General features: G+C 30.0%; 3 protein-coding genes across 6 annotated transcripts; 1 reads left to right on the top strand and 2 right to left on the bottom strand.

Annotated features, from left to right (window-relative positions):
* The first annotated feature begins 299 nt into the window (after positions 1 to 299).
* LOC125071443 (TD and POZ domain-containing protein 2-like) lies at positions 300 to 1,811 on the top strand. The gene is made up of 2 exons (XM_047681696.1): positions 300 to 606; positions 692 to 1,811. Exons 1-2 carry the CDS (start codon positions 586 to 588, stop codon positions 1,673 to 1,675), a joined length of 1,005 nt encoding a protein of 334 aa, XP_047537652.1. The 5' UTR covers positions 300 to 585; the 3' UTR covers positions 1,676 to 1,811.
* A 23-nt stretch (positions 1,812 to 1,834) lies between these two features.
* On the bottom strand, positions 1,835 to 6,380 carry LOC125071450 (casein kinase II subunit beta). Its single transcript, XM_047681708.1, has 8 exons — positions 6,274 to 6,380; positions 5,961 to 6,036; positions 5,790 to 5,892; positions 5,466 to 5,565; positions 5,214 to 5,305; positions 3,726 to 3,915; positions 3,316 to 3,413; positions 1,835 to 1,968 (listed from the first exon to the last, which is right to left on the bottom strand). Exons 2-8 carry the CDS (start codon positions 6,030 to 6,032, stop codon positions 1,937 to 1,939), a joined length of 687 nt encoding a protein of 228 aa, XP_047537664.1. The 5' UTR covers positions 6,033 to 6,036; positions 6,274 to 6,380; the 3' UTR covers positions 1,835 to 1,936.
* A 1,869-nt stretch (positions 6,381 to 8,249) lies between these two features.
* On the bottom strand, positions 8,250 to 10,643 carry LOC125071179. Of its 4 annotated transcripts, none has more exons than XM_047681297.1 (3): positions 10,461 to 10,643; positions 9,836 to 9,999; positions 8,250 to 9,386 (listed from the first exon to the last, which is right to left on the bottom strand). In XM_047681297.1, exons 2-3 carry the CDS (start codon positions 9,983 to 9,985, stop codon positions 8,397 to 8,399), a joined length of 1,140 nt encoding a protein of 379 aa, XP_047537253.1. In that variant the 5' UTR covers positions 9,986 to 9,999; positions 10,461 to 10,643; the 3' UTR covers positions 8,250 to 8,396. The 4 variants fall into 4 exon arrangements, with proteins under 4 accessions (XP_047537253.1, XP_047537269.1, XP_047537260.1 ...); XM_047681313.1 differs by having other exon boundaries at positions 10,466 to 10,643; XM_047681304.1 differs by having other exon boundaries at positions 10,476 to 10,643.
* Positions 10,644 to 11,544: the final 901 nt, after the last annotated feature.

Genomic DNA, 11,544 nt, shown 5'->3' with positions numbered 1-11,544 from the left:
TTTTTTATATTATTTTACAACTTTTGATAAGCTTTGTCTTTTAAAATTAATTGAAATTTGAATCAATCATTATATCAACGAAAAATATGTAATTATTATTAGACAGACAGCTGACAGACTAATCAATACGGAATGTCGCTCAATTACCAACTTTTGGTCGATTTTCCAGTAATTACGAACTTTTATATTATAATACCACGCCAGGAAAAAAGTCATCGCTAATTTTCATTTTTTGAAGTAACGTAATACATTTACCCATATATATTTTTCACTGCCTCGCGACCTTACATTTTATCTAAAGGCAATACTGACAATTATTGATGTTGAATTAAGCTATTAACTATCAAAGACTAAAATAAATAAAAACAATATGTGAAATACCTACACTTTGAGTATTTTAATAGTTTTGGCGAAGAAATATAATTGGCATTCAGCTATTTAAAATAATATTATAAAATAATACGTTTGTGAATCAAAGCAGAATAATATATTGGTGAAGTAATTTCTGTTTTAGTAGTAAGGAATTATTATATATTATAGTCTATTTAAAACTGAATTTGAGGAAAACAAAATCATTAATATAAAATGAAGGATTCGGACGTACCGGTATGTATTTTTATTTAATTAATTTCATAAATTTAATAGCTAATTGTGAATATGACTCATGAATTGTCTACGTTTTTAATTCCAGGATACTGATGTAATATTCGGACATAGAGTCTGTCAGACGGCCAAAGCGAAATGGTTATGTATCGATAATATTTATCAAAAGCTTCACCGACCTAATTTATATGACATCGGTGGCACTTATGCAGAAGATGTTGCAGACTACTGGTTCATATATAGAACCGAAATGATTGCTGATATACATTTATTACACCTCTTCATTAACAATCGCACTGGAGGCTCATTCGATGTGTCTGTCAGCAGCAGCAATGATTTATCATTTAAAAAGAAACATAACCAGGCCTTTCTCACATCAAATCTCAAAACATATAAATTCGATAATCGTAAAGAAATGTCACAAAACTATGTTACAACCTATGATTTCTCTGTAACAGATATTGAAATGTTGATGAATATGAAATTTTACATAGCAGTATCATTTGGACATAAATTATCTCCCCAGAGCATATCTGATAGAGTATCTACAATTTATGACTTTAAGCCTTTGTTAAATGATCCACTAGGCTCAGATTTTGTCATAGAATGTGCAGATGGAGCTAAATTCAATGTTCACAAAATTCTACTTAGCACCAACAGTGAGGTGTTTAGAGCAATGCTTAAAGAAAACACAGCTGAGAGTCAAAACAGTTATTTGAAAATGGTTGATGTGGGTAAAGAGGACCTCCAGTATATTTTGGAATTTATTTACACAGGCAGTATAGAAGATATTGAAAATGCCAATTTTTTTAACCTTTTAACATTAAGTGAAAGATATGATCTTGCCAGCCTAAAAGAACTCTCTGAACATGTTCTTGCTGGTCAACTTACGATAGACAATTGTATTGAAACTCTAGCTGTGGCTGATTTTCATAATTCTGAGGGTTTAAAATTGACAGCATTAAAATTTATAAAATGCAATAAAATTGCCATCCACAGTGAGATGTTCCAAGAACTCAACAATGTTGAATTAATCAAAGAACTTTGTCAATTTCTTGTACCTTGTTTATAAATACTGTTACTTGTAATCTTATGTCTGTTATTTATTTTTATTGATAATACTTTTTTTATATGATATTATGTTATGTAATGCTTGTAAAAAATATAGAAAATGTATACATATAACTTAAAATAAACTTTATTGAATTTAAAACATGTTTTTAATTAAACTATTTAGTATTATTTATAAATATTTGTTATGCTTTAAGAATTCAGCACCACTATCCTTGCCATCCATCAGCATGAGGGTTGCGGCACATCGGTGGGCTAACAATCATTTTGGAATGTTACTCGTAGTCTTCGTTTCTGCAGCAAACAAATATAAATATAAAAATCATTAAATCTTTTAATATACCTTGTCAGTCAATCGAAATTAAGAAATTCAAAATTTTCGTAATTCTCTTTTTTAATTTGTATGCGCTACATTAAAATATTCAATATCATTTTGCTTTCAGTTCATTTTATATTTACGTGAATTAAATGCAAAAATGAATGACAAGTTTATTAATATATTTTAGTAAAAAAATGTATTCGTGTTAAAAATAGATGCTTGAATTAGCATTTTACAAACAATTTAACAACATTTAGTCTATATGAACAAATATTACTTTTACATGTTTTAAAAACAAAAAATAATTAGCCATCTACTATAATTGAGGTTAGGATGACGTGTCTAGCTACACACATAAGTTATTATGTATTGTTAATAATTTGTACAAGGCAATACAAACTGCAAAAAATTCATCAAATAGCTTTAGCAAGAGGAAAGACAAGTGGTTCACATGCAGGATAAGCAAGAAAAAGGCCAAAAGTTGTCATAATATTTATTTATAATTACTGGTAATCCATACATTAACCAAAGAAGTCCTCACGAATGAAACGCGCTAATTTTTAAAACGACTTATGTATTGAAACTTAAATGGATATAAAAATAAAAACTTACATAAACCTATTATAGTTGAAACTTTATAAATATAAGATGTAATTATTATCGGCTTTGTGGATGTCGCCATTGATTAAACTTTAACAGATACATCATGGAAATAACTGATTACAAACACATACTTTCACGCTAATCTAAGTGATGGTAGAGCTATGAACAGTGAACTACATTGTATGTATATAGCCACATATAAACTATGCTGCTATCTCATAATGATATCTACATGTTAGCGATGGACAATGGAGTCTGTAAGAACAGATCATAACGCAGTTTGCGAATCCGAGTGTTTAACGAGATGTTATACGAAAACTTTCGAAACAATAACATTCTGATAACCGTCACTATTTTGTATAAAACATTGTTTTCCCACATTTCATTGTCCTTTTGTATAAATGATTTTGATACAGATTCCCCCAGCCATTCCATCGCACGTGTGAACGAGGTGTAAGAGTAACAGGAACCATTAATTTGGTTAATTAAAACAAACATCCAGCTTCACTAACATAAAGCAAAATGTTAAGGTATTGTTAAACATATACAGCCAGGTGTAAAGGATAACTAATATTGTTTATATGAAGCTTCGGCTGGCAATAGTTTAGTAACGTATTTGCCCAATGGTCACGAGTCGTCGGCTTTGCTTGCACAGCAAAGGAGAAATCTGTATCAAAGGGAAGCGCAAGGGCGCTGCGTGGCGCGGCCCTAACGTTTACCGTTGTTGTACGCGAGGGTCCGGATTGGTGGTTTGAAGTTTGCTGCCGCTTGTTGCTGAATCTGGTACGCAAGCGGATGAATCTTAAATCCATAAAGCCTGTCAACAAAATATTTACTTAGACTTATCTCTATATTTACCGAAATTAATGTGAAATAAGTTATTTGTGTGGAATAAATATAATATAAGTGGATTAAATATGAAACATTCATATGTTTGATTACGCATGACTGTGATACAAAAAGTATGATAACATTAATATTATACATATAAAATGCACTGTATGAACAGCTATTAGAAATAAGAGTATATTTTTTCTCATTTGTATTTATAGGTTTTATTAAATAACAGAAAGTTATAAAACAAAAATGGAGACTTTTAAAATTGTATTTATATAATAAGAGCACATACCGAGGCACAAACTGTGAGGCTGGACGCTTTGCTCGGTGCTCAGGGTGGACCATGAACAGCATATGTGGGAACCCTGTGCCAAAGAAAGCACCGTCGGTGTGATGGTGTCTCGACGACTTCGGCGTGTAGACGTCCATACAACGTGGACAATAAAGCTTTACCATTGCCTCACCAGGGACATCTGATAGACCTTAGAAGAAATAAAACAGATATGTTAACGAAAAAGTTGACTATTTAAGTAATAGAAATTTTATACTATATACATATTCCCATCTATAAGGTTTTTTTGGTTTAGGCACATTGTATGATCATGCATGCACTTGCGTTGTACACTAAAATAAAAACCTATTGCTCAGGATATTAACTTATCAATTTATGTAATCTTTATTAATGATTTATGTAATCATACTAAAAGTTGTGAAATTATTGATAATTTATTTTTATTTATACACAAAAATGTGTATCTAATAATTTAAAATATCATTAATAAATGTTTAAATACTACCTCATTAATTAATGACACCAAAAATAGAAATAAATCATTTGAAATACAAATATAATTATATGATAATAGATGGTTTATACAATATATTGTAAAATTAAAGATTTTATCCATGCTAGCAATGATATTTTTATAAGAACACTAAGAAAATTTAAATAAATAATATTTAATCATAATATCAATATTTAAATATCAGTGCAAGAAGTTAGACCATTTATTTATAAGTAGAAACTATGTAGTTGATTTTATTTTGTAGATTGTTTATCAAACAGATAACATATTCATATAGTTTTATTATTTTTTCTTTTTGATTTCAAAACTTACTTAGTTCTCTTTTGTTTATTTATGATGAAACTCGTAAGAAAGGTTATTATAGTAGTCATGATTGTAGGCATAAATATATTTTTTGCTGAGTACATGTATTACAAAATAGGTTTAAGCTATATCCTGCCTCTTATATTTATTTCTTTCATAACTGTTGCATGTACATCATATACAAAAGAAAACCAATAAAACTGTTACTACTATTACACTCAAAATGTAAACTGGTATAAAATATATATATATATATTGGCTATTGATATGAGTATAAGATATTTTTATGATATAGGTAAGTAAACAGGCAAATGGTCACTTGAAGGTATGTGTTCACCACTGGCCACAGTCATTAGTGCTGTAAGAAGCATTAAACATTCCTTACATTGCCACCAACTTTGGAAGCTAAAATGTTATGTTCCTTGTACCGGTAGTTACACTGGCTCACTCACCCTACAAACTAGGACTCAACAGTATTATGTACCTACCCAGATGGGCATGCACAAAACCCTACCACCAGGTAAATTGCCTGTTATTAATAAAATTATTTCTCACAAGTGCAAAACCAATTTCTGTACATAAAAGTATAGCCAAGCACATTTTTATCAGGATTAAACTGGAATCAAATATTATGAAAATCAAATTATAAATTTTTAATGAAAATAACTTACCAATGGGTAGCATGGTTTGACATTCACAATATACACGTGGACAGTGCCCAAAGTCACCCTGTTCGAATTTTTCTAGCATTTGACCGATTCCTCTGTAACAAATAATTTATATGTAACATCTTAACTATAAAATTATGCTATGAGTAATAACAATGATTAATTTATAACTTTTTAATTATTAATTCATTGGCCAATGGAGTAAACAAATTTATTTTTAATTTAGAATAATATTAATAATTATAATAATCTTACCGGTTCGTTAAAATGTAACGAGCATGTATTAAGCCATAGAGTATTTCAGCAGCCTGCTCCACTAAGTCTGACTGGTTTGGATTCTCATCAAGGTCATCATCTATAAATTAAAAATAAAACCTGATTAAATTATTATGAAGTGATAAGGGATTTGTTGCTCTAGCTAATGATTTACAAATATTAACATCCATGTTCAGTGTAAGATCTATGACTTACTAATAATGCAACAACACAAGTAAATGTATTACATTTTCACGTGAAATATGTAAGAGCTTTTTTATAATTTTAACATGAAACATAACCCTATTAAACAAGTATATTTACCAGGTTCCAGATCTAAAATCATGTCTAAGGCCGGCCTGTAGTGAGGCACTTGCTCATTGAGTCCAGTCAAGTTAAATTTATCGTTTATGTAGTCTTCATCCACCTAAAAATTATAAATCGAATCAATAAGGAGTCACATAATAAAAGTAACACAAACTGTGTGGCACTTACTTCGCAAAAGAATTCGTTTCCCCGTAGGCCGCAGAACCATGAAATCCATGATACCTCCTCCGAGCTGCTCATTTTCCTAAATAGTAAAAAACAAAACGATATTTCCTGAAATTGTCTATAAAAAACACAACGCCTGATAGTCAACACAGTCTGGTTAAATTTATTGGCATTCCTATATTTCTTTGCCTTTACTATAAAATTCCACGCCGTTTACATGATAATTTGGAAGAGGAACAAAAAATATACACAAAACTACCGATTTAAACGATCAAAACTACAGTATAAATGACGATTTAATCATTATAAACCTCACCTTTTGGTGCCTTGATTAGCCACGCTTGACGGGACGATACAGTACCTCGGGATGAGGGAGAAATTTTAATTTGTTGTGAGTGTAGGTGTGTCTTGTCTATGGTCAAAGTCCGCAAAAGTAAACACGCGTTCTTTAATATTGTCATTGTCAGTGGTTATTTCACTCATTTTATTCGTATAATCTTATTAATTTATAATAATAATCAAATTCTCATACGCTACCTTATAAAACTTAGTAGCTCTGCCAGTGCAATATAAATCGCAAAATGATATTTATTGAAAAATTACAAGTACAATACAAAACAAATAAGATATCGTAGACTTTTTTTAAAGAATTAGGCTCAAAAGGGAAAAAGATATAAATTTTGGAATTTATCTGTGATTAAATATACTTTCTCTGGCAAGTTAAAACAAGAACAAGCAAAATATTAAGATAGTGCTACACATTAGTACATACAATATTTCGCCTAAGTTTACTGTTTTGATCTATAACCATAGATAAGTAACTATATTACTTCCAAAACGTTAAATTCTTATTTTTACATGTAGATTATAGATTTTCAAAACGATTAATGGAAATTAACTCATAAGAATATTATCTACCATTTTTAAAATGAAGCAATGAAATAGTATTATTTGACTTCGCTATTTATTATAATATCATCAAAAGATAATATTCATGTACAATCAGTAATCATACAGTTATTGTTTTATTAAAAACCTACTGAATCGAATTTGATGAAAATATTTCAGGTATCTACATATATATATATATATATATATATATATATATATATATATATATATATATATATATATGTAGATATAGGTACACTATCATTTTGCTTAGAAGGCTCTTGCAAGAAGTATTTAATTGTCTATTGTATCGACGAAGTTAGGTATTCCATAAATTAAATATATGAAATGTATATGATATTAAAACATAATCGATCTCTAGAAACTTCAAGAAGTGCATTTAGTTTTGCCCATTAAGTGTTGTTTGGATATTTTACTAATTAAGAATAAAATAAAATTATAGGAACATCGGCAAAGATTGGTATATTATCTTTTAGAAGAACTGGTATATTTCCATTATGCTTCGCAGTACTGAAGGTGGCAATGTTTAAGTATAACATAATATATAATATAATATAAAGGTTTTTAATAAAACTACCTTATAGGCACAGTACGATCAGCAGGTGTATTACGAGTGCCTAGTTAGACTTGTTATACGCTTATAATAAGGCAATCCTAAGACCACGGGTTCAAATTCCTGGTCGATATTCTGTCGCGAAATTCTCAATAGCAGCCGAGAGTTGGCTGTTCTTATAATCCAGTGCCTTGGAATGGAAAGCACTAAAAGTCATGCAGCTGAACCCTTTCCAGTCATGTGAGATTTTCTGCCCCAACGGATTCTGACCGTATCAAAAAAAAGAAGAAAATATAATTAAGTCTATTCACTCACGAAGGCTAAATTATCGCTTGCAAGAGATGAGTGACTCTTGTGCTTACAGCATATCTTAGAGTGCATGAAATGAGTAGTTGATATTATAAAGAGGTACCTACAATATGTTTGTATGTAGGGGTAATCTCCGGAACCAATGATACAAATAAAATCATCTAAGTAGCAGAAACCTTCATTTTTTCTCAGTTGTAGGGTATAATTATATTAATATCATACAATTTTCTTTATTAATAAATTGCACCCAAGTGAAGGTGGGGTAGGTTACTAATGTTGGAATAAAGAAGGCAAAATAAAATCAAATTAGGTTATATTTATTTTTGCGCGCCGATAATTTAACGTGGAGTCGCAAGCCTTCGTACTTACGAACAGATTAACAGGCCTATAATTATGTCGTAAATGTATCTGTGTGTAATTGTGTGCATTCAAAAAACCAATTAAAAAGAATGAGCTAACATAAGGCAAGGTGATAAAGACAGAAAAAATCTCAACATGATAAAATAAAAAGAAGTATAGAAATAGTATTTCAATTGTATTTCATAACATTTAAAGATATTACAATAGTTTACATAATTCATTTCTTAATAACAATAAATAAAATATAAAAACAATTTTCTTAAGAATTCAAATGAATGTTTAGAGTATTCTATAACTTAAAATATTTATTTATGTTTACATATGTTAAACAACTTTTTCGTTAGAACCACATCATTTAAATTTTTCCAGCCTTCAGTTTCAAGTACTTCTGGGTTTTTTTTAATAAATTCGAATACAATTTTTTGTATACTTTCTAGTTTGTATTTCTCTGTAAGTACAGCTACCTCTATTGCATTTTTAATAGTTAATTTTTGGATGATCTCACTTTGCTTCAATGGAATAAGATTATCAAGTTTGAATCTGTAGGCTACATCTAAAAATTTAAAACTATTTTCATCTACAACAGATTTTTCTGAAACTGAATACAGGTATTCAAGCAACACTTCAATTTCATCATCATTCATATCAACAACAGCGCAGTTTGATTCTGATTTTTTGATAATTTCTCTTAAAACATTGCTATGTGTTGCTAGAAGTATTTTGTGGACATCAAACTTGTTTCCATTCTTAGATTCTAGAATGAAGTCGGTATTTTCTTGCCTTTGAAACATACCAGACAAGCAATGTTTCAACTTAATTTTTCTTAAGAAATCTTTATCGACTGGACATTTTGGCGTAAGTTCAATTTCAATTGGAATACTCAGAGTTTTGTGAAGATTATCAACAACTTCTTTTGTAAAGCAAAATGATTTTATATAATGATTCTTATCTGCTTGAGAAGATCTAAATGTTTTTGATATCAATTTATTTGGCAATAGTAAATATTTTGAAAATACTGTCAAGTCTTTCATCTGGATATGTGTCTCAATGTCGCTTATGCTGATTTTGAATGAACCTGTGTTCCGGTGACACACAAATATATTCAAAAGATAATTTCCACCTGGACATACTGTTGTTGTACAGTAAAACCACAAATTAGGATTTTGCTTACTGTATGTTCCACCTATGTCGTAATGATCACTGTGATGTAACTTATAGTCTAAATTAAACACACAAAGTTTTCTTGCTTTTAGTGTTGGGCATTGATTAAGAGCTGTCACTGCATTTCGATGAAACTGGAAAAGAAAATAAAATTTTATAGTTATATAATAAGACATGACTATTTGTTATATATATGTTTATAGGCTAGTTATTTATAAAATTTACTTATTTATACCTTCGAGCAATGTACAAATATATTACTTTGATTTTTATGTGTACAATTTTTTTTTAATTTCCTTATTTTTTATGAGTGTGAATGTTAAGATGGAGATTGTGATTTAAATACATGCAAGCCCCACTGACCACCACTTCATGTGTTTAATTGGTGTCTATAATTCATCTTATAATATGTGGAAAAATTATGTTTAAACCTGCTATATGTAGATCCAGCAATCGTATATCCAGCAAAAGGTGGGCAGTGAGACATTCACAAACTGTTTTTTTTTTATACTTCAACAAGTAAAGTTTAAATACAATTTTCATGTAATCTTACATAGTTTATACAAATGTATAATTAGAATACCTCAACATTAATGTTATTATCCAAATCATCCTTATCTACAAAGTGATCTTCATTCGCATTATCAATGAATTCATCATCAGAATTATAATTAGGTCTTTGATCCTCTTCATCACTGTCATTCATATAAGCAAACAGGTCTGCCTCGAGCATTTTGATTTTGTTACCTGTATAACAAAATTTGCTTTATTGATCGTGTTCCTGATAAAAAAATCTACGAATAGATACTCCTACAGAGACATTTTTTTCATTAGTTAATCCTACTATTAATTATTTTTAAATAAACAATGTTTTGTAATATACAGAAAGGTTGTCAATGAGTCATAATTAGTTATTGCATCATCACATGTGTGAGTCGGAATGAACAGAAATGAAAATAATAATTAAGAACCTAATTTTTAGACATTTTATAAATATAATTTTAGTACTGTTTGCTGCTCTTTATTTTTATTTATTTTTGTATTGACAAAAATATTTTTTTATGAATACAAAAACAACAAGGACATGGAATTATATATAAACAAAAAAGAACTTTTTGACTTAAGTGATTAATAAAAGCATTAATTGGAAAAGTAATTGTAGTTAAAGAAAAATTGTTACAAAAAAAAAAAAAAAACAATAACAATACCTAACTAAAGACTACCTTCTGTATTAAAAATCCAGTTCGTAATTCTTAAGGTAAATTGTATACTTCGTATTTTTTTTTCAATGTGTAAGATGTCTTTGATATCAGCTGCTTTTTGTTTTTGTTATTTCTTTACATAAATATTACACTTCGCTTGATGAAAACCCAACGACAAAACTCCGGTGACCAAAGATAATATAATCATTAATCAATTAATAAAATACTTCGTTTATCAATCGATTCAGCCTTACCAATATCAATTTATTCTCTAATGTCACTAAAAACATTAATAAAGTGTTACATTAAAACTAAATTTTGAAATTTACTAAAATTGAACAGATTTTATTATTGAAAAATGTGAACAACAATTACCCTAAAATCCCTTAAAACGCTAACCCCCTAAATTTACTCTGTAAAAATACTTGAATTTTGTAGGGATTCCTGGCAACTATGAATCGATTTTTATTTATGTCAAGCAAGTAAAGCAGAGCATAGAAATAATATCGCGTACAGTGCTGCTACTCAACTCACACTCCTGGCGACTCGTAAGTCCTACTTTCCAACATTTGCACGTTGCTGAATCTACAACTGCTAGCTGCTGCTATGAATTTTAAGTCACACCTGTTTTCTAATTACAAACACACACAGCTAGGTCTAAAAATTAATCATTTTTGCCGATTACACTAAACTCTAACAAATTTTGATTTGTTCCACGCGGAGATGGACGCACTTCGTCGCTAAAGTGTTCCCGCCATTTCAACGCTTCGAGTGTACTCAGAGGGAGCGCACTTTCTCTGTTCTGACGGAAGTAACGGGTATGCTAATAGACTTTCTTGTCTGTATCCATCAAAATGTCGAAAGGCGTAAAGTGCTAAGACGGTTGCCCCTCGTAGGTTCGGTTCGGTTTCGGTCGATATGCACTGTGCAGATGGCCACTTTCTGTTGTAAACTTCCAAAGTTTTTAGATAATCACTGTTGTGAACTTCCAAAGTTCACAACAAAGCGTGCAAGTCCCCTGCAACCGTCCAGGGTGAGGCTTAGGTATTTCATGTATTTAGCCACCTGATCGTTTGAGTAAACAACGTGG

The sequence above is a fragment of the Vanessa atalanta genome, chromosome 2 (genome assembly GCF_905147765.1).
Source record: "Vanessa atalanta chromosome 2, ilVanAtal1.2, whole genome shotgun sequence".
In the NCBI taxonomy this organism is placed as follows: domain Eukaryota; kingdom Metazoa; phylum Arthropoda; class Insecta; order Lepidoptera; family Nymphalidae; genus Vanessa; species Vanessa atalanta.
The sequence above is the reverse complement of the archived record's forward strand: the minus strand, read 5'-3'. Positions and strand labels throughout refer to the sequence as shown.

What these genes read in the sequence shown, in the direction of transcription:
- LOC125071443 (XM_047681696.1), top strand. Translation starts at nt 586, where the DNA reads ATGAAGGATTCGGACGTACCG. An exon ending in TGAAGGATTCGGACGTACCG is followed by an intron (nt 607 to 691) that starts GTATGTATTTTT and finishes TTTTAATTCCAG; the next exon opens with GATACTGATGTAATATTCGG.
- LOC125071179 (XM_047681297.1), bottom strand. Translation starts at nt 9,985, where the DNA reads ATGCTCGAGGCAGACCTGTTTGCTTATATGAATGACAGTGATGAAGAG. An exon ending in ATAATAACATTAATGTTGAG is followed by an intron (nt 9,387 to 9,835) that starts GTATTCTAATTA and finishes TTTCTTTTCCAG; the next exon opens with TTTCATCGAAATGCAGTGAC.
- LOC125071450 (XM_047681708.1), bottom strand. Translation starts at nt 6,032, where the DNA reads ATGAGCAGCTCGGAGGAGGTATCATGGATTTCATGGTTCTGCGGCCTA. An exon ending in GAAACGAATTCTTTTGCGAA is followed by an intron (nt 5,893 to 5,960) that starts GTAAGTGCCACA and finishes TATAATTTTTAG; the next exon opens with GTGGATGAAGACTACATAAA. An exon ending in GACCCTCGCGTACAACAACG is followed by an intron (nt 1,969 to 3,315) that starts GTAAACGTTAGG and finishes TGTTTGCTGCAG; the next exon opens with AAACGAAGACTACGAGTAAC.